Genomic DNA, 20549 nt, shown 5'->3' with positions numbered 1-20549 from the left:
ATTCCTACATTCTCCCGGATCCCGGTGTCCCAGTTAAGCCGCAGCTCCCCTGAGACCCTCTTAATTTAAATCGAATTCATTGTTTAAGGTGTCCCGGGGGACTCCCCAGCGTTTCTCAGTCTTCAGCCACACTTCCTAGGAAGCCACAGCGATGGGCTAATCCCTGGACGCCCCGGGGTTGTGCAAGCTTCTACGCGTCCGAGGGTTTGCGGGCGGGCGGGGGCTCCGGGATCCCCTTTGTGGCCACCGCCCCCAGCTCGGCCCGCTCCTCCCCCAGCCGCCCCGCCCTCGGCCCCCGACCCCCAGCCAGGGCGGCGGGCACGCTCGCACCCGCGCCTCCGGGACTCGCGGACCGCACAGACCGGCCAGGCGCGCTGGGCATGCTCAGTCTCGGGGCGCTGGGCTCGCGAGTCGGAAGCCTGTGCGCGGTCGAGCCGGCCGAGGCGCACTGAGAGCGCGCCGCACTCGCTGCTGCGGCGGCGGCCGGGCCGCGGCGCATCCGGGCGGGGACCCGAGGCGAGTCCCACGCGGCTTCCCCGAGCCGCCGGTAGCGGCGCCCGTTCCCGAGAAGCAGAGCAACCCAGGAGCCACCGGCGGCTGGCGTCGGCGGGGCGCGGAAGATCGGCGGCGGCCACCTCCGAGTCGCCGCCCGCCCCGGCGGGGCCGGGTCCCGGAGCCGTCGGGCATGGAGCCGTGGAAGCAGTGCGCTCAATGGCTCATCCACTGCAAAGTGCTGCCGGCCAACCACCGGGTGACCTGGGACTCGGCGCAGGTGTTCGACCTGGCGCAGACCCTCCGCGATGGAGTCCTGCTCTGCCAGCTGCTCAACAACCTAAGGGCACACTCCATCAACCTGAAAGAGATCAACCTGAGGCCGCAGATGTCCCAGGTATGGAGGCCACCCTGCGACCCCGCCGTCCGCCAGAGGCTCCCATTAATCATACGGATAATTTCTTTGTGTAAATGCAAACATCTAGGTGCGCTCAGCTTGCCCTGCCTCTCAGTTCTCAGCTTAGGGGCTTTTTCTACCTGGTCTTGAAATGGTTTAGCTTGTCAGCTAAACATTAAAACCTTGCGTCCGGAGATGGTGTGTGGAATCCTAATTGCTTTCTGGGAGGCGGGAAGAAATAAGTTATCTTAGAGCACGGTTCACCTTTCCTTCCCCTCCCCCCGCCCCGTGTAGGTTAACAAAGAGTCGATCCAGCTCTAAAATGACAGTGGAAGGGAATGAATTGAAGTGATGGGATAATCTTGCTTTGAGTTTTTTTTTTCTTCTGTGCATTTGGTCCCCACGTTCTAGAAAGAGGAACCATGCCATACATGAGGACTCTAGGAAGTGGAGGGCGTTTGGTACCGTTATCTGTATGGAAATGACCCTGGTCAGAGGAAAAAGAGGGAGCGGGACCGCAGGGACGCTTCCAGAAGCGCCCCCACACCCGCCCAGCCGGTGACTTGCTGGCAAACTGCATGTTTGTGTTTACAGCTTGTCTGAAACCAAGCGGGGAGCCAACCCTGCCTCTCTCACCAGTGGCAGGAAGTGAGAAGTTTCACTGGAGATTCCTCTTTCATTGGGTCCTGTGCTCAGGTAGTGCGGGGGCACGTAGCACGTAGACTCCTGTGGCCCTAGTCTTGCTTGAGCTACATCTTTGGGGGCTCTGATGAAACTGCAGCCCTGGTAGGCAGCGGGGTCCTCAGAGTCAGCTCAAAAGTCACAGTGCAGCACACTGCTGCTTTTTTTTTGGGTCCTGTCGGAAAGTTTTTGTTCAGAGGATGTTCAACACAACTCAGAACTTCTATTTTCTCTACACACACACACACACACACACACACGCACGCACGCACTCACACCCCTACCTTTCAACTTAGAAGGAAAAGGAAAGAACCCCCGTTCATGACACATTTTAGCACTGTGTGACACAGAGCTTCGCCGCTTAACCAGAGCTGTGTCCTTGCAGAAGGAAATGACCTTATGCCATGTTATAATCTCGCATTTAAAGCAGGCACACCCACACTGAGCTCTGGTTTTCAGTACCTCATCAGGGTCCCTTCTCACTTCAAATCCTGTCTCCCCTGACTGTCTACCTTCAACCTCTTGGTAGGCAGACAGTCCCCAAGGAAAACACAGACAGAGAACCATATGTATTTACAAGAAGGATCAATTATTTTCTACTCTAACAAACCTAAATGGTAACTGCCAATTCTGTGGACGTTTCCAGAATCGTGCCAACTGTAGATGTCCTGTGGAGGGATTTGGTGGCTGCTTCCATACTGTCGGAGCTACTGTTGGGTATAAGGTCCTGCCTGCGCAGGAGTAAATTCCTAGAGTCCCCATTCCACTTCAGTAGTTGCCTCAGCAACAGCGTGGATTATGGTGTTTGTGAGCCACGTGCTATGCCCATTTCCTGAAAGATCAGTTTCTGGAATTTTCAGCAGTTACTCGTTAAAGTTGCCCTTAATAATCAAGTTTCTCTCTTCTTTTTGTTTCTTTTTAAAATTCTATTATCTACTTATTTTTGGACAGCTGGGTGTTCTTTGATCCTCAAACCTTTATTTGACTGCTTTGGAATCTTGTCCAATATGCTTTCTTCTTGTCATAAGTGCATCATCTATCATGGAATCTGTCTGATGAGTGATGATCATTAGAAGCATCTCTAATGAAATGGAACACGCACGATTCTTTAAGAGTTCTAGTGGCTAGGATTCTGCACTTTCACCGCCGCGGCCCGGGTTCGATTCCCGGTCAGGGAACCAAAAAAAAAAAAAAAACCAAAAAAGAGTTCTAGTCTCTGTTGAGGGCGCCACAGTGAACATACCAAGATATTGCCCTCAAGGACTTATTGCACTGATATCAACAGGCCCCTAGGCTGTAGTGAGGTAAGCAGGGCAGTGAAATGACTCTTCCTTAGGTTTTCCTTTTGCGTTCTGTAGCCAATCCATCTCTGAACTGTCTGGTTCTAAATTCAGTGATTTCTCTTGTGATAAGCTTCAAGAGGACTTCTTCTCAAACATAGTCCTAGAAAGTTAGCACCTGAGTGCGGGGTGTCTGTTTTTGTTTCCTTCTTGATTCTTGGCCCCGTGGCAGAGACTTTGAGAGCTGAGAGCCAGGTATCTGCATTTGCATAATGCAGGTTGGCATTATGTCACTACATGAGACTTGGTAGATGCTTTTATGAAACAAGGGGACATATTCAACATGCCTACAATAGTCAGCCCTACTGTATATTTAGTAAACATTCAGTATTAGCAAAATTACCTAAAGCATTATATCTGCTATTGTCATATTAATATGGGTATTTGGATACAATTAAGATTCCAAATCGCAAATATCTAAAAGTTCCTGTGTGCTAGCATCTGTAAGTATTTCTGCCTTGTGCAGCTTTTTTGGGAAAGGCTCTGGTTGTTCCTTGCTATGAGGTTCTTACTCTATCAACTGCCATCATCATGTATAAGGAATAAGCTAATAGCCTAGCGTATTTGGTGTCGCCTAGATGAAGGCATTCCTGTTTCTTTCCCCCAAGCATCCACACTTCCGTGTTTCCTGACTCCCTCCAGGTTCCCACCTAGTTGCCATCTCTCCAGGAAGGGTTTGCTTGACTTCCTCTCATAAGTTGCATAAACTGCCTTTTATAGAACTGCATTTTCTTTTGTTTACACATCCAGCTCCAAAATGTGCTTTGCTAATAATGACCTGCTTCCCAGCAGAGTTTGCTTTTCTGAAGTTAGAGATGCTATTTCTAGTACTTGTGGTTTTTGGCTACTTCCAAGAGTTTTCCCTTCTATACCTGACTTTTTCTGTTGATATATTAATTTGGAATACACTATTTCCTTATGACACACGATCTGTCATGTGTGGGAAATAACTAGAAGATCATACTTAGGAGTTTTGGGGTATGCTGAAAATGTTTTGACAAATGCCAACAAAGGGGATTTTATTTGTTGTTTTGCTTACACACACACACACACACACACACACACACACACAGAGAGAGAGAGAGAGAGAGAGAGAGAGAGAGAGAGAGAGGGAGCACTTTCCCCAAAGAGGCTATAAAATGTAGCCTTTTTAAATAAGGGTGTTTATTCTAATGAGAGGGATGTCATCTCATTTCCCTCCTGTCAGCCTTATGTCTTGTTTGCATTAAAATGCAACTAACACTGCAAATAATGATTGTTCAATTATAGTGAACTTGAATCTTGCAGTATTCATAAGCTAACTTTGTCTTCTTAAAATGGAAACATAGATGGGGTCCCACCTCTCCTGCTTGTGTTGTTCTAACCATGCACCACGGCATGGCATCTTTGTGGTCTCACCATCTTGATAAGATGATGATCTTTAATTAAGAAACAAATACTTATGAAATACCAATGTAGATTTTGCTTTCATTCATAATAGCTTAAGGAGGTTACATGGATATGGTAGCAGTAACAATACCTGTTATTATAGTGATTGACACTTAGGAGATTCAGCCAGGGAGACCAGGATTTCACAGTCACCCTTGGCCATGTAGTGATTTTGAGGCCAGACTTGGCTAAAACAAAACAGAGCAAAGCCAAAAAGGTAAATTCACCTTTATTTCATGTTCAGCATGTTCCATTGTAAAGGTTAAAGTTAAATAGCTCTCTGATGACCATTGAAAATTCAATACTTTTGTGTCTGTACATATTAGACAGATTTATTTCTCAACACAAACAGTATTATGGCCAGGACATAATGATCACGAGTGATTCACTGAGAAGCCTATATTGATCCTTGTGTTCTTGCAAAAAAGGGAATGGGGCTTAGTGGCTTGATGTCACTTTTAGTGGCTAAAAAGATCTCCATCAGTGTATAAACTAATTGGAGGTTTGTAATTGCTGAGATTATTTTAGTGTTATCTTATTTGTTTGGGCCATACTATATCCTGGAATGAAATTCATATATTTGGTGAGGTTTATGACAATGATATACAGTCTGGCTAAACTTTGAGTTGTCTTAACACGAATTGTTCTTTCTTGAAGAGTTCCTTCAACAAATCACGGTTCTTAGGACACTGGCTTAGAGCACTAAACACATGTGACAGGGTCTTTGTCTTAAAGGGTTGCACACGGTGGTGAGGGAGATAGGCCGTACATAGAGCACATATGAGGCTGGGTGGGAGAACAGGGAGAAACGTCATTTCCATAGATGGTAGGTTATGTAAGAAAACCTCTCTACGGTGTCAATTAGGAGAAACCTGAAGGCAACCAGGGAATGTAGGGATGTAGATGTGTGAAAACCAGACCAGACAATCTTCTCAGCAGGGGGTATACAAAGAGGAAGCTCTGAGGCAGTTAGCACCGGGTACACCAGAAGAGCAAGACCAGAGAATCTGGAGGAGAGCGAGTGTGGGATAGAACGGAATGAGTCTGGCAAGAAAATGGGGCCCTAAATTTTATTACTCGTGGGTCCTTATATTGACTTTTGGCTTTCACTCGGAGTGAAATGGGATTCCACACGAAGGGATGAGTGACGTCATGACCTAGCTTACCTTTTTGACAGGGTCACTCTGGCTGCTGTTTTGCAAGGATGGAGGAGTTGGGCTGGTGCTGCCGTTCAGACTGAAGGCCTGGCAGCCATGACCAGAACAGAAGCAGCAGATGGTGGAGTTATAGAATTCTGAATGCTTTCTGAGGGTGAAAGACCAGCTGGCTACACTACACTGGGTATGAGAAGAAGGCGGAGATCAAGGATGACTGGGAGTCCGGCCTGAGTGGCCATTGACAGAGATGGAGAAGTCTAGGATATATGTGGAAGAAAAGGAGGCCTGCCTGAAGCTGGCATGCATAGGTGCCCAGTAGCCACCCAGAGGAAGAGACTGAGCAGGAAGCTGGAAAAGTTGGAAGATGTAGATGCAAATTTTGGGGCCACCAAAGTATAGGCAGCATTTGAAATAATGAGACTGGATGATAGATAGCATCTGCCGAGTAGAGGTGGGAGAAGACACAACATCTGAGTGAGAGCACCGGGGATGCGTGTCATGGAGGCTCAGGAGGAGGGCAGTTGAGAGGGATGACCTTGGGTGAGGAGGTAGCCCTCAGTGGAGGGTTCTGAGAAGGGAACAATGTGCTTGGAGGTAGAGTGATCTGGTGTGTCAGATGCTGCTGATAGATCAAGGAAAGCGAGGACCCAGGACAGGATATTGATTTCCATGGTCTGAAGTTCCTAGGTGACCTTGACCAAAGAGAAATTTGATAGTCTGGAAGCAAACACCATAATAGAGGAACAGAGAAATTAGGAGTGGACAGTTTAGCCGGGGTAGACATTTCTTTGAGGGTAATTTTGTTAATAAGAGAGTAGAGAATTAAGGTAGTGGCTAGTAGGGGAATGGTTAAAAGGGAAGTTATTGTTTAGTATATGGAATTTTTATTTTATTGTATATCTATTCAAAATCATACAGATTTTAAGCCAGGAGTCTTGGTTTATACCTGTAATTCCAGCATCTGGGAACCCAAAGCAAGAAGATCAGGAGTTTGAGGCCAGCTATGACGATATGAAACTGTGTCTCAAAGCAGAAAGCAAACTGCAAAAATTATGCCAAAAGTATGTTGTAGTATTCCTATATATTAAAATGCATATATGTGAAAAGGTATTTGCCTGGGAGCAAACATAAATATTATAAATATTCCTAAGGTTTTCTTTTGAATACCGTTTCAAGACTTAGTACTTTCCACATTTCTCTGCATAGTACTGTCCTGTATGCAGAGAATTAGTGATGTGGCATTTGTAAAAATAATGACTGACTGTCATAGGCAGGGTTACCTTCTAATCTGCTAACACCTAGTTTCATTTTCAAAGAGACATATAAAGAGAACCTTATTTCTATTGTACATAGCCATATATTTAAAAACCCTATAATTGTATCACCTCAGGCATTGCCGTGTGTTTTACATGTGTGCACTTTCTGTCTCCAGCATCAAGTGGATTAAAGAAAATGGAGGGACACAAAGCTCTCATTGTCCAAAAAAAAAGAGTGGTTTCTTGGATACATTTCTGGTTCACTCAGAATAATGGTTTTTTTCATCTCCCCAGAAGTCAGCTACCCTTTTATTTGTTAAATTGTTCTTTTCAGTCATCTACCTGTGTGAAAGTCCATGCTGATCATGGCATTTTCATGCAGCACGGCTACTGTATTTTAAACATTTCTTCTGGTGGCCAAGTTGGTGACTTCATGAGGGTTTCCTAAAGCTTCATCTGTGAAGGATGGTCCTACAGCTGTCACAGTGAGGACGATGAGTTTCCTTTTTCCTTCCTTCTTTCCTTTGCAGTGGGAGAGATTATCATGTAAATGAGATTTATTCAATCTGTGAATCCCTGGATCTTCCCTCTCTTAATTACTTTCCATAAATTCCGTGGCAGTCCGCACCCCTGACCCAGCCTTCCTGGTGAACTGTGCTCTTCCCGTCCCGCACCGCTGTCTTTGCTTCTTCTGACTCTTGTTCCTGCTGTCTCCTTTACTACCTGCTTTTTATCTAAACATTCACACTTTTGCATTTCCACCTTCGTTGTGTTCACGTCCTCGTCTCTTCCCTTGATCGTCTCGAGGTATCCGTGCTGTTAATTTATCACTGTGGACCCTTGATTCACATCAGCAGCTCATGCCTGCCTCCATTGTGACAGTTGCTTCTGGAGTGGTGTGGACATGCTAGACAACTGACAACCGTCAGGATGGATTTGCTGCGGCAATACTGGGCATGGACCAAAGTGTGGAGGGGGCTGGATGAAGAGAGGGCAAGGTCAGAACAAGGGGTGAGTGGAAGGCTGGAGAGGAATATAGAAGCTTAGAGAAGTAGTTAAGGCATGCAGAAGACAGGCTTTGGGGGCCTCTGAATATGGACAGAGTGGTCTGATGGTTTCAGGCTTGGGTGGCCGGAAGAGATCAGTTCAGGGTGTTGAACTGGTACTGACCAGCTACCCCCTGTTGTCTCAGTTTCAAGCATCCCACTGTGTCAATCCCCCCTTCTTTCTGGCTTATTCTGCTAATACCTAAAAATCCAGTGATCTTTTGAACTCTTCTCCTCTCCCGCCTCTTCACTGCTGTCATGGCTTTGTTTCCTTCCTGCACAGCTCACTTTCCAGAACCCTCTCGAGTGCTTCCTTGGCTTCCCTTATTTATCTTGCTCCTTAGGGTAAACAGAACCCTGACTAAGTCCAGCGTGTTCCTTGTTTCCTGCCTACACTTGAGCTGCTAAAAGGTGAAGGAGGAAAACCACACCACGGGGACTCTTCTCACTTGAAGGGCATGGTCCCTAAACCTCCAGGGAGTGCTGGGATCCACCCTACAGTGCCGTTTCTGTCTATCTAGACAAGGTGTTCTCAAAGCCTGGGAATTCCAGGCAGTTGCAGAGCGGCTTTTGATGCCTTCCTTAGGGCCCAGGCTCTTTTATAATATTAACACAGCATCCTTCGCTTAAATTCTCATTTATTCACACGTCTACCCTGGGGTTTTCCGAAGTTGCATATTATTACTGGTGCCATTGCTAGGACTAACTGTGGACTATGTACGTGTGTATAAAGACCTCTCGGTTTTGATTTTGAGTATGCCAAGCATTGATGGGTATGGCCCACGAGCACAGCTGCTAATGGATCTCCTAGTTTTTTTAAGGAGTGGAGAGGAGTGTGAGAACTGTTCTAGTCATCTGTTTTCCCACTGTCCAAGGCGACTTCTTAGTACGTTTTCTTTCCTTTCATGTATCTTCCGTCACTTCCTTCTCCTCCATCCTTCCTTTAAACTACTGCCCCAGCTTCCTGTTCTGCAGAGAAAACAGACAAAATCAAAGGAAGGCTTTCTTTGGCTCTTATACTTGCCTCTGTGACCATAGGCGGTACATTCTCTCTTGTACCATGACTGAGTGAACAGCCCTCCTGGAAAAAAAAATCATCATTTTCTCCCCGAGTCTTTCTCACCACTCTCCTGCCTCCTTAGTTCTCTCCCGTGTCTTTCCAATAGCAAGCATTCATGTTACTTCCCTTACTTGATTCAGGGTATGCTTTCAAGGTAAAAATCACCAAGATATGCTGATGAACTTTGAGTATCACGAGGAGCAACCCTGGTTTTGACCTGCACCACTGGGGCAGATAAGTGGTTACTCAACTTCCTTATAACTGTTTGGTGGTTCCTGATGGGCCTCGGATTAACTTCAGAATCCTTAGAGAGCATGCAAGCACCTAGGATGCAAGGTCTGGTCCTCTTCCATCTTTCAAGGCTCCCTCTGCTGTGCTCCTGACTCGTTTATGCTTTCGTGGATGAGCCGTGCTTGTTAAACGTCAACATGCAAATTTGCATGCAATTTTCACAGTTTCCAGAGATTGTCTTCATTTGCCTGAAGATTCGGTCCGGTGTCCCTTTGTAGTAGGTCTTCCTGACTCCCTTCCAAGGTGTGGCAGAGTATATGTTGCTTAGTGCAACAACCTGGCTCGCATAGGCGGAGTGCGATGGGCCCTGTTTGGCAGCTTTCTTCTTATTCATCTCCTTGCCATGCTAGGACTTGTTTGAGGCTGCCATAGATTAATTTGCTGATAAAGTGTCTTTGGAAGGTGACACAGGGACTCACACTTAACAGTCACATATAAGTAAGCATAAATTCATTTGCTGGGTTGAGAATGATGTCCTTTCAAAGGTAACTGGCTGAATTTTATAAGACATAGTCAGCTCTGCGTATGCCATTCTAAACCTCAGAAACCTGTCCATTCAATGCCATTGCTGATCATCGCAGATAACATCACCCTTCCACTTTACAGCTGAGTGATCTTTTCAGTGTGATGGGAACCTGACGTTTCTTGAGGCTTCCGTATTCTCTAAAATAGACCTAACCAAAACACATTCCGCCTGAATGAACGAGGTCTGTCTGACTGGCTGTCAGTGCACACTGCTTGCTAACTGTTTTTACAATAACCTTTACCACCACTTCTGCAGAAGTCTGCCCAAGGCTTCCGAGTCTTCCTTAGGAAGCACCTGTCACATATTTTCTCATTCAAAGAGGCAGGCAGAGTGATCTATACGCCGCGTCTAAGCCGGGTTAAGTAATGTGTGCTAAGAAGTGGTTCAGAGTGGCGTTGAGGTTGGAATTAAAACTTCTAAAGGGAGCTGAGTCCTCTCTCACCAAGGCTGCTGGCACAGCTGAGCATGCAATGAAGAGGGGGCCTCCTCTTCCCCATTGTGCTGCTGTCTGTGATGCTGCTCTGTGGGCGTGTTCTCTGACTGGCCTGTGGATGTTGTTAATGGCACTCTGTGTCAGTTACTGAACTGTCATGTTGGTTCAAGATATCAGATGCTGCATTTGGATGATTTGATGCTATTTCTCTCACTGTTCAGAGTAAAGTTGGGGCAGACCTTTGGCAGGTATTTGATGGGCAAAGAGAATACAATCATATAGGAAAACAAAGAAAATTTATGAAGGCAGGTTAATACTGTGCTTTGTGCCAGATGGGCCTGGGTCTAGAGTTAAGCTACTTATATTTACCTGGGAGCCAGGACCACTACTTCTTTAAATGAATGCTATGGCATGGTCCCCCCTTCTGTGTTGTAGCTATACTTATTAATTCATATACCTATTATTAGCTATTATGTGGAATGATATCATTCTCTAAGCCCTCTCCCCATCCTCTTACCCTTTCTGCTCATGAGTACAGACTTTGCATAGTGTTATAGCCAATATAACCTATATTTTGGCTTTTTTTTGTCCGTTGCCATTTAGTGGTGAGAACCACGGATCAACAAAGTGTCCTTGCTTTTGATTCTTGAAGGAAAAAATATATTAGAATTGTGTTTGCGCTGCTGTCTGGGAGTCCTTTCAAAGTATGTGTTGCAGAAGTGCAGTGGGCCTTCGAGCTGCTTCCATAAAAGGAAGCTAACAGCATGTGCTGTTCACATGGGGATTCTCTAAAGGGTCAATTAATATGGAATATTTAATGATACACTTGATACCGACCTTCCATGATTTTAAAAGTGCTCGTCTGAAAATAGACTTGGAACAGCTGGCCTGAGTAAATAAGCCCCACATCTCTTTATGTCTTTTCCTGAGATCCTGGGGGCAGCGTGGTTAAATGAAAGGGCTTCCAAAGGTCAGGGATGGGAAACCTGGCTTCTGGTCCCAGCCTTGTCTCTGGCATACTTGCGACCTTAGCCAGGGCTGGTGTCTCTTTGCCTCCACCTATGTACTTAGAGTAGTAGCAGCCACTGGAGATGCAGCCTCACTTAGAAGACATTCTGCTTCTGTGGGGATCAGGGCTCAAGCAGAAGTGGCTGAGTTCCACAGGGATGATCTTGGGAAATTTCCTTTACTTTGGGATCCTAGTTTCCTCTTGAAATGAGCAAGAAGCAGTGAAACACACCTTTGAGGGACTGAGGTGAAGATGAAGCAAGGCATTAAGGGCTCGGTGCACAGTAGGTTGTCAGCACGATTGTTTCCTCCCCCCTCTGCCATCCCTCCCATCCTCCTAAGTCTGTATGGCAGGAAGAGGATGGTCTTATCACCGCTCTGCAGAGGAGGAAATTGAGATGCGCACCAGGCTAAATGGCTTTTTTTCAAGGTCATACGGACAGGAAGTGGTGAAGACAAGGTTGGAGTCCAACTGTCCTACTTCCAAATTCAGCAAAATTTCCCATTTTCTGCTGCCAGACTCTGTGGCTATCTGGTGATTTGCACGAGGAAATGTCTGGGAAAGTAGTTGCCAACAGCACGGCATTCTCTGCAAGTGGAACCTAACACTATAGGATTCTGCATTGAAAGTGTATTTAAAATAAACGTCTATGGTAATGATAGTTTTGGCACTACCCGCTTTCTGTTTGGCTTCATCCTCATGGAAACCAGTGGCTGTGAGTTGATTAATTAAACCAGCTACTTGTCTGCTGCATATTTGACTCTGTGCTAGATCCTGGAGCATCAAAGGGAAGTAAAATTCAGTTCTTGGCTCTAGTTTCTTGTATCCTGAACTTGCCTGCAACCTCACCCTTGTCAAGCAGGACAGGGATGCCATTTGAATTAGTGTGAGTGGCCCGGTAACTCTTTGGTGGATTGGCAATGCTTTGCCCAGTTTTGTGTGACATTCATGTCACAAAATTGATTTCTTTTTCATGAAGGGTGGTATACAGTCTTTCTTTCCGTAGACTTTGCCCGTTACTTTGTATCTGTGGAACACACACAGCAGAGAGTAAATCACTTGAAGTTTCTGCTTTTGGGTGGCAGGGAGAAAATAGATTTGACCCGAGAGTCAGACTTTTGCAGAATGCAGAAAGGAAGTAAATCGTTGGATAGCGCGCAAGCCCAGCGCAGCAATGCATGCATCTGGGTGAGCCAGGCGAGACCAGGAAGGCGATGGAGACACAGCCGTTACTAGAGAGGAAGAAAGTTTGAGAAAGAAAGCTGAGCAGGAAAAGAGCAGTGTGCCATGACGCTCAGACCTCGACAATGCCAATGAGACAGTTATTCTGAATGATGATATAATGCCCTTAACAATTATTTGCATTGAAGACATGAAAGACGCTTTCTTTTGTGTTTGGACGGTGGCTTCAGCGAATATTCAAGGAAACATGCATAGCCAGACTCCTCAGTAGATGGCTAAAGTAAGGTGCCAAAGGCAAGCGCCCTCCCCGCTCTGGTATCTTCAGAATTGCCATCCTTTGTTTTCTCTCACTCGCTGAGCCATCATTATTGTTTGGTTGCTGGATACCCCCATCAGTCCTTGGCCTATCCTTGCCTGGGTACTCCCGAGTGCACCCATAAATGGCCTTTTCACTTTTCCCCCCTAGCTAACGCGTTACTTTTTGTGTATCTGTGTGTTTTTTTCTCTACTTCTTCACAGTGTCTCCAACAGACTCGTGTTTTTCTCTGGGTTTCAAAGCTCAAACCGTGTGGCAAATAGAAAGTTTGGCTTCCAAATCCTCAGTGACCAGGACCTCCAGCTTCCCAAATGCCTGATACTCTGAGTCCCCAGTTCTGCCCGAGGCCCTGCCTGTCATCATCATAACCACCCTTGTCTTCATGAGTCTTAACTTGTCCCCAGCCTGTCCCATCCCACTTTCCACATGGTGACCGTTACTAGATAGGAGAAGTAGCAACTGTTCTGAATTTTGCAAGTTATTTTTGAAGGTACTTTTTTTTTTTTGACTTCCTGACACTTATGAATGAGTTTTGGTCTTGAAGGGGACAGTTAATAAATCAGAATTCCAGAGAGTTCCAGGTGCTATGAGACGTTTGACTATGAGAAATAGGACGCTATGCGCTAGATGTACTTTTTTGATTTTTGGTCTCCAGAGCCCACTGGTGTGACTGAGTGGGTACAATCAATGAGCCAGGAGACCTCCAATCATGTTTCCCAGGTCCTAGTGGTACCAGGCTGACTGCTTCTTCTCCCAACCACATTACAACATCTGTTTTGCAGTGATTTTACAGCTGGGTCTATAATGTTAGGATTTAACTTTCTCTTAATCGTCTATGCAATGTCTGATAGGGAGGTGGCACGAGAATAACTTGGTCACTTAGGTAGGTTCAGCAGGAGATATCAGGTTTTCTGGCATTTGGCCTTCAAATTATGATAAAGCCTTTGTTAACCTAGGAAAGCTAGTAAGTGTTCAGCCAATCAGACACAGAAGAGATGTTTGCCTTCACATCGTTTGTGATGCCTGAGGATTTGGAGGCACTCTGCATTTTGCCCCGAAACTCCCCTGAGAGATTCAGTAAAATACAGCAGCTATCCTCCACCAGGGCAAAGCAGGACTTGAGCTCTGAAGCTCACCTAAACACCAACACTAGCTGTGGGTTCTTCCAGAGATGGTTTAAGAAGAGACCATGACATCATTACTGCTCACATCAGTGTTAGCCCCATAGAGAAGCTGGGCTCTTCTCACGCGGTAGCTCAGATGGTTATAACTTTATCGAGTTCTCGAGCCCTCTGAATACATAGTTCTGTTTAATGACCAGAGTGAAGAGAAAAATAATGGGAATGATAAAAACAATTTTCCAGGATTCTTGAGTGTCTAGCTTGGTAAGGATTTAATTTTTTCCCCTGTCATGTTTAATAAATGCCTCAACAACTTCAACAAAAGAATGTAAATTTCTTACCTATCTAGTTAACAATGAGCCCTTTGACATACTTGTTCATCTTTGTTATCTAAAACCCCACCCTCCAGGGATTCACACGTAATTAGCTTGATGAAAAAAATAATGAATCCAGAAAATAGTAATGAAAATATTCTCACCTCTTGGTAGAAGAAAAATAAAATATATTTATTAGATTCTGTTTATCAGGCTACACATCATTTCTGCCAAACTTACAGGCCCTAAATTCTGACTTCAAGCTCGAGGACCTTTAATTAACCCTGTGTTTTAATATACTTTCAAGACAATACAACTGGGTGGTGGTGGCACACGTCTTTAATCCAGCACTCAGGGAGGCAAAGGCAGGCGGATCTCTGTGAGTTCAAGGCAAGCCCGGTCTACAGAATGAGTTCCAGGACAGCCAGAGAGAGATACACAGAGAAAACCTGTCTCGGAAAACAAAAATGAAAACTAAACAAAATACAAAGACAATAGGTTCTCATAGATCTTACATCGTCTTTGATATTACCTGACCTTGAGTCATAGCTCTGCTGCTTAAGTCTCGGGCAGCCTAACTGATTGGATCTTTAGTTTTCATATTTATAAAATAGAGGAGATGGCACGTGATTGAAGTGTTGGTAGCACTAAAGTAATTGCAGTGACGCGTATAATGTGTTGTTCGGTATTTGGACTGAGAAACTACAGATATACATTCCACTCATTTTCAATAAGCCTATTTAAGGCCAAGGATGCTATTAAATATAGACAGAAAGTTAAAGCACAGAGGAGGGATAACCAAAAGTTAAGCTGGCAGTGTTCAAAATTGTGAATTGTGGACTTGAGGACCCCGAATCATTAACGTTGTATTATGGGGCTTCGTGCACAGTACAAGTTACTCGGGAAAGACAACATGCGGTTAGGAGTCCTTTAGAGAGATTTCTAGTCCAGCAGTTGGTTTGCACAATGAGCAGCCTCAGGCTTCTGGTGTGTGTAGAGATTTGATCAAAGTCACTTTGTTTGGCAAAGCCCAGACCCAGGTTCTCTGAGTCACAGTCCCTACCTTTTCTCAGAATAGTAATGTCCTAAGAAAGATTTAAATCATGCTTATATAGTTTTTAAAATGTGCTTGTAAAGATTAGAAAACAAGCCAGGTGTGGTAGAGCATGCCTGTAAGCACAGCTTCTGGAAAGTTGAGGTGGGGTGGGGCTGAGTGGGGAGATTAGGATTTCAAGGTCACCTTCAGCTACTGTGGTGAGTTTGAGGCCAACCTGTGCTTCTTGAGACAATGCCTGTGGGGGGAGGGCTAGGACTGGAGAATATTCAGTGGGTAAAGTGCTTCCTGTGCAAGCATTATGACCTGAATTTGCATCCCTGGGGCCCATGTAAAGATCAGACAGAATGTAACCCTAATGCTCGGGCTGGAGGCAGACAGAGAGACAGATAGCTTATAGGGGCTTAGTGATCAATCAACCTATCCAAAAGAGGGAGCTCCAGGGTCAGTGAGATAATATCTCAAAAATAAGTTTGAGAGTGATAGAGAAACACCGTAGACATCAACTTCTGGTCCCTGATTAAGCAGGAATGGCTATGTGCAACACCCCAATACTACATGCACACAGAGTAGAAAGTGTTTTGGTTAATAATTACTCAAGTAAAATATATCTTCTTTATTGTTCCTTTATTGATATGGGATCCCCCTCTGTATGCTGTGAATACCATTGTTTAACAAAGAAGCGGTTTTGGGCCTGTGATAGGGTAGGGCAGAGCTAGGTGGGGAAAACTAAACTGAATGCTGGGAGGAAGGATGCGGAGTCAGAGAAAAGCTATGGAGCTGCCGCAGGAGACAGTCATGCTGGAACCTTGCCAGTAGGCCATGAGCCTCGAGGTAAAATATAAAATACTGGAAATGGGTTAAAGTAAGGTGTAAAAGCTAGCCAATAAGATGTTAGAGCTAATAGGCCAAGCAGTGATTTAATTAATAGTTTCTGTGTGGTTATTGAAAACAAACAAGTAGCCTACTACTATGCTTAGTTAGTTTTGTTCATTTTGGGGACATAGTAAGGGTAGAAGTTCAAGTTCTCAAATTTTGAATCCCAGAGCCTCCTGGCAGAAATGACAGAGCATTGAAAAATTACTAGATAATGAAAATGACGGCATAGAGGGCTGATCTAAATGAGCAAACTCTCAGCTATTTGGAATCTCAGCCATCCAGAATATGGCTTTCCTAAGAGGGATGAGGGTTTGCTGTTTTAGGTCAAATAGTAAGGGGTTCCACATTCTCGAAAACATGAATATCCGTGTGTATTAGCACCATCATAAGTTTTCTTCTGAAGTGTGAGTTCTGTGAACTTGGGGACTTTGTTTTTACAGCCTGTATCCTTAGATCAGTACCCGCTGCAGAATGAGCACTCCCCTAAATGACTACCGAGTGAATACTCAATTGTCCCTGATTTTGGTTAGGTCTGAAGGGCAAGAAAGATAGTGTTCTGCTAGAATCTTGCACCGGGAGTCGTCATGTTCTAGTGAAAGAATGTGAACTTTAGCATCAGCAGGTCCGGATTCAGGTCACACCTGATGAGGTGAATCTCTGGGGTGCAATCCCTAAATCTCTCAGCATCTTCCTTTCCTTGCTGTAAAGTGGAGACAGTTCTTAACTGCAGACTGTTGTAGGTACACATGAACTCAGATGGGCGGGTTACCCAGCATGGTACCAGGGCCATTTGGCAATCACGTATTCTTCTTCCTCCTCTCTGTCCCATTCTATCATCTTCTCATGTGATCCAGGGCTCTTTGCACTCTTCTGAATGACGTTCTGGAGATCTATGGAAAACCTCTTTGCTTTGTTTCTGATTTAATATTTCTCCAGCAGCTGTCTCACGTAGACTCATCGAGTCTAAGACTCGAAATACTGTAGTTTTGAAGTGATTTGACTGACATTTTCATCTGTTGATTTATTGGCTGTTAATTTTATATGTGGCAGCCATTGTACAGCAAAAAGCACAAACTGACCTCTGTCTGGAGTTGGAAGAGCTGCATTAATATGCTTGCTGGGCCACCCACAAGATCAGTGACTCCTGAACCTCACTATACTCAAGTTTCTCCGAGCTTCCATTTCTCCATGATAACCAGGGGAGAGCAGCCCATTAGAGTACAGCAAAGACCTAGCTCTTGTGTTCAGTGTTTGGCTTTACTGCTGAGCATGTGATACAGAGAAGGCTCCTTCTCCTCCCTCCCCCTCAGCTTTGTCTCAAGGACAGCTCTTCCTAAACTCTATTATAAGGAGATAACATACCCCAGGTAACTTGCTCAGAGCTTCCCACTTGGCAAGTTCTCAGGCAACAGGCGAAGATGCTCCCATGATGCTGCAAAGGCATCTAAGGCCTAGGATGGTTAGCATGGTCAGCCCATTTCCCGTGGTAGCTGGGAGGCAGTGGGAGAACGTGCATTGCTCTAGCTGAAGAATGTTAGGAGACACTTTGCAGTTTTCTCAGCGCTGCACAGGAAGTGAACACGGAGTGGTCTGAGCCGTGAAAATGAAGAACCGCCACCTTGTTAATATGCTTCCTGCATTTGGAACCAGCCCCTCGGGCAACTTCCAGTTTTCTATCGTAGGCAGCATGACTCATCAAATCCTGGGACAGATTATTTCTTGCCTTGGCTTATTTTCTTCAGCTTTATTGTCCAAGGTGAAATTTCTAGGTCAGAGACTAACGTTTTCACAGCCTTTGTTAATAGACTGCCAGAAAGTTAATAGAAGAGTAACAGCCAATGAGAACAGTCTCAGTGGACTGGGAAGGACACATTTCACAAGTCTTGGCTTAAAACTGTTCTTGGTGTCATTTTGATGTGATTCCAGCTTTAGCTACCCATTTGTTGAATGGCTAGCCTCTCGGATTCTAGTTTTTCTCATCTGTAAAGTGGGGTACCCCTCAAGTGTCTGCTTGGCACATGGAATTCAGAGTGCTCAGCCTTCGTAATCTGCCTTATTTCTCCTGCACTCTATAGCTTTCTCTTGGATCATTGCCTCCTTCTTATTCTCTCCCTGTATGTTAGACTTTATGACAGCCCATTCTCTCTAAAGTATCATCAGTAACCTTAAAATATGAAAAAAAAAACCCTCCCCTAACACCAATGTGATCGATCCTTTCTTAACTACAGGGATGCTTACTTTTGCTCTACGGGAGAAGTCCAAAATCCCTAAGTGCCACCTCCCGTGGTCTGGCCTCCGTCCCTCTGCCTCTGCGGTCACATCTCTTAGTGACCTTTTGAATTCTGCAGCAGCCATATTAGTATTTTTCCCTTCCCAGAATCTGTAGCCTCTTTTTCATTTTTCTGGATTCAGGGCTTGACATTTTGTTTTAATTTCCTAGCTTTGAAATTCTTCTTTTATACAACTCACCTTACAGATAATTGTTTTATTCTGGCCTCATGATAGCAGGGGTCACTTATATTTTATCAGCTGATGATGCCTGGGAACCAACATAGAGCCGAGTGCTATGCTTAATAAATATGTGGGCGTGCTTCACTAAATATTCATGGACTATTATTATTACCAATAAACTCAGACAAGGAAAGGAATTTTAGGTCTAATTTGTTAAAAACCTAATTTCAGACTGCACTGAAACTATATATGCATCTATTATTTCCAAGGGTATTATAAAAACCAGAGTATACTTCTAAATAAATAGGATCTTGCTTCTTTTTTTTTTTTTTAAAAAAAAAAAGCCATAATCTTTTACCTTAGTGAAGACAAGCCTGAGGAGAGGGCAGATACTTGCAGAAAGCATAGTTTAATATCCAGTCATCTCTTATCTCAGCCAACATTCTTCATCTAAGACATAGATGATATAACCTGAGCCATCCAGGAGTCTGGCCAGAGAACCATCTTGAGTCAAATAGCATAGCAGGAGGTCTTAATGGTGAAGACGAGCATTCCCGAGATATTAGATTATGCCTGGTCCATTTCCTTTCACTTCAGAGCTCCAGCTCGTCGGGTTTTCATGTCCCAGAAGGACAAGCTATCTTCTATTACACTCTTAATGTCTGCAAGCTCAAAACTGCATTCTGTTCTGTCAGGAGTGGAATTCATTTTGTGGCTCATCTATTTGACGGGACTCATCGGGCACACAGCCACCGAATAGGCACTTGACAGCACGGCACAGGACCAGGGCTCTGAGTGAGGTCTGTTTAAGAGGAGGTTATTTTCCTCCACCTCCTCTTCATATGTAGCATACTCCTGGATATATGTTGCTTGATTCCTTTGGGGTCTTGTTTTTGAGACCTGCTCACCTGTACAGGTGGTGGTTTTCTGGTCCACTCTCGTCCGTATCATCACCTAAGCAGAATCGATCCTATCTTCAAGTTTAAGGCCTGTAATGCTGATTTTATTTTTGTTTCTTTGCTTGTTGTCCAACGGTGGGTGTAGGCTGGGGAGAGATGAGGAACCTTCATCCTCAAGCCCATTTAATGGTTCTTAATAGCTTTTATCAATAAAACACATTGTGACCCATTTTGGTTTTGTATCTATTACCCACTAGATTTTTCACTCAGTGGAAAAAGGGAATATCACACCTGGGGGATGGTGAAGCTGACGACAGTCAAGGCTGCAGGCAAATGGTCATTTTTTTGCCAGGCACAGCTGTCTGTGACGAATGTTACCACAATTAGTTCAGGATGACCTGATGTTACCTAGAGGGTTCAGGCTGGGTTTTGGGGGAGCTTAGATATTTGGGATTTAAAAACTATTTCTAGCCCTGACATTTCAGATGAGGTAAAGAGAGAGATTGGGCCTTCTTAGTCATTTAAGGTAGAAGAGATTTGACATTCTCATTGTATGCTGGTGTAGATTGCAGGCCAGGGCTGCTAGCTACAGAACTGACATTTCAAGCTGCTATAGTGTCACATCAGGCCCTTCCTTTACATTATGAAAAGCAGGCGGAGGAAGGAAGTGATAAATTAGCTTCAGCACATATAGTTAGTTAATTTCATTCTGGGGCGAAGGAAGACCCCGGAGGGAGGAATGACTCTTACGTCATTTGTTTATGGATGAGATCGTGATAGACCACCTGTCCTACAGCTAGCCTCCCCAACAATGAGCAGCCAGAGAAGCATCTTTCTGTATGATCGGGCCTCAGAGACGAGGACCGGAAGAAGCTGAACTATGTATAGGACAGAGGTATTTCTAACTCTAGCGGAAGTTCCTCCATAGTGAACCACAGCTTGTATTTGCACGGGGTTTGCTAATTATAAACGCTCCGGCCATCAGCTTTTGAACCGTAGCTTTGCCAGTGAAGATGAATTGTATCTGCTGCGGCTTTAATAACGTGGGTCTGCATGTTAGGTCATGGCCCTATAACTTCACCTAGAGAGCAGCTTTAGGTTTTATTGGTAATTAGGCAGAAATGTGATGTTATTTTGACTTAAGAATTGTATGTCTGGATGTGAGGCATACACATTTAATGCCAGAACTTGGGAGGTAGAGGCAAGTATATCTCTGG

General features: G+C 44.8%; 1 protein-coding gene across 2 annotated transcripts in view; it reads left to right on the top strand.

The window, feature by feature from the left end:
- The first annotated feature begins 316 nt into the window (after positions 1-316).
- The window catches only part of Vav3 (vav guanine nucleotide exchange factor 3), a 314833-nt gene continuing 294600 nt past the window's right edge, over positions 317-20549 (top strand). For both annotated transcript variants that reach the window (XM_041655077.1, XM_041655076.1), the window contains exon 1: positions 317-889. In XM_041655077.1, the coding sequence (XP_041511011.1) occupies positions 686-889 (204 nt within the window). In that variant the 5' untranslated portion in view covers positions 317-685. The remainder of the gene's footprint in view (positions 890-20549) is intronic.

The sequence above is a fragment of the Microtus oregoni genome, unplaced genomic scaffold (genome assembly GCF_018167655.1).
Source record: "Microtus oregoni isolate MIOR12 unplaced genomic scaffold, Mior012 000000F_ref0000247, whole genome shotgun sequence".
NCBI classification, from domain to species: domain Eukaryota; kingdom Metazoa; phylum Chordata; class Mammalia; order Rodentia; family Cricetidae; genus Microtus; species Microtus oregoni.
Note: the sequence above shows the minus strand (reverse complement) of the source record. Positions and strands in the feature narration are given on the sequence as shown.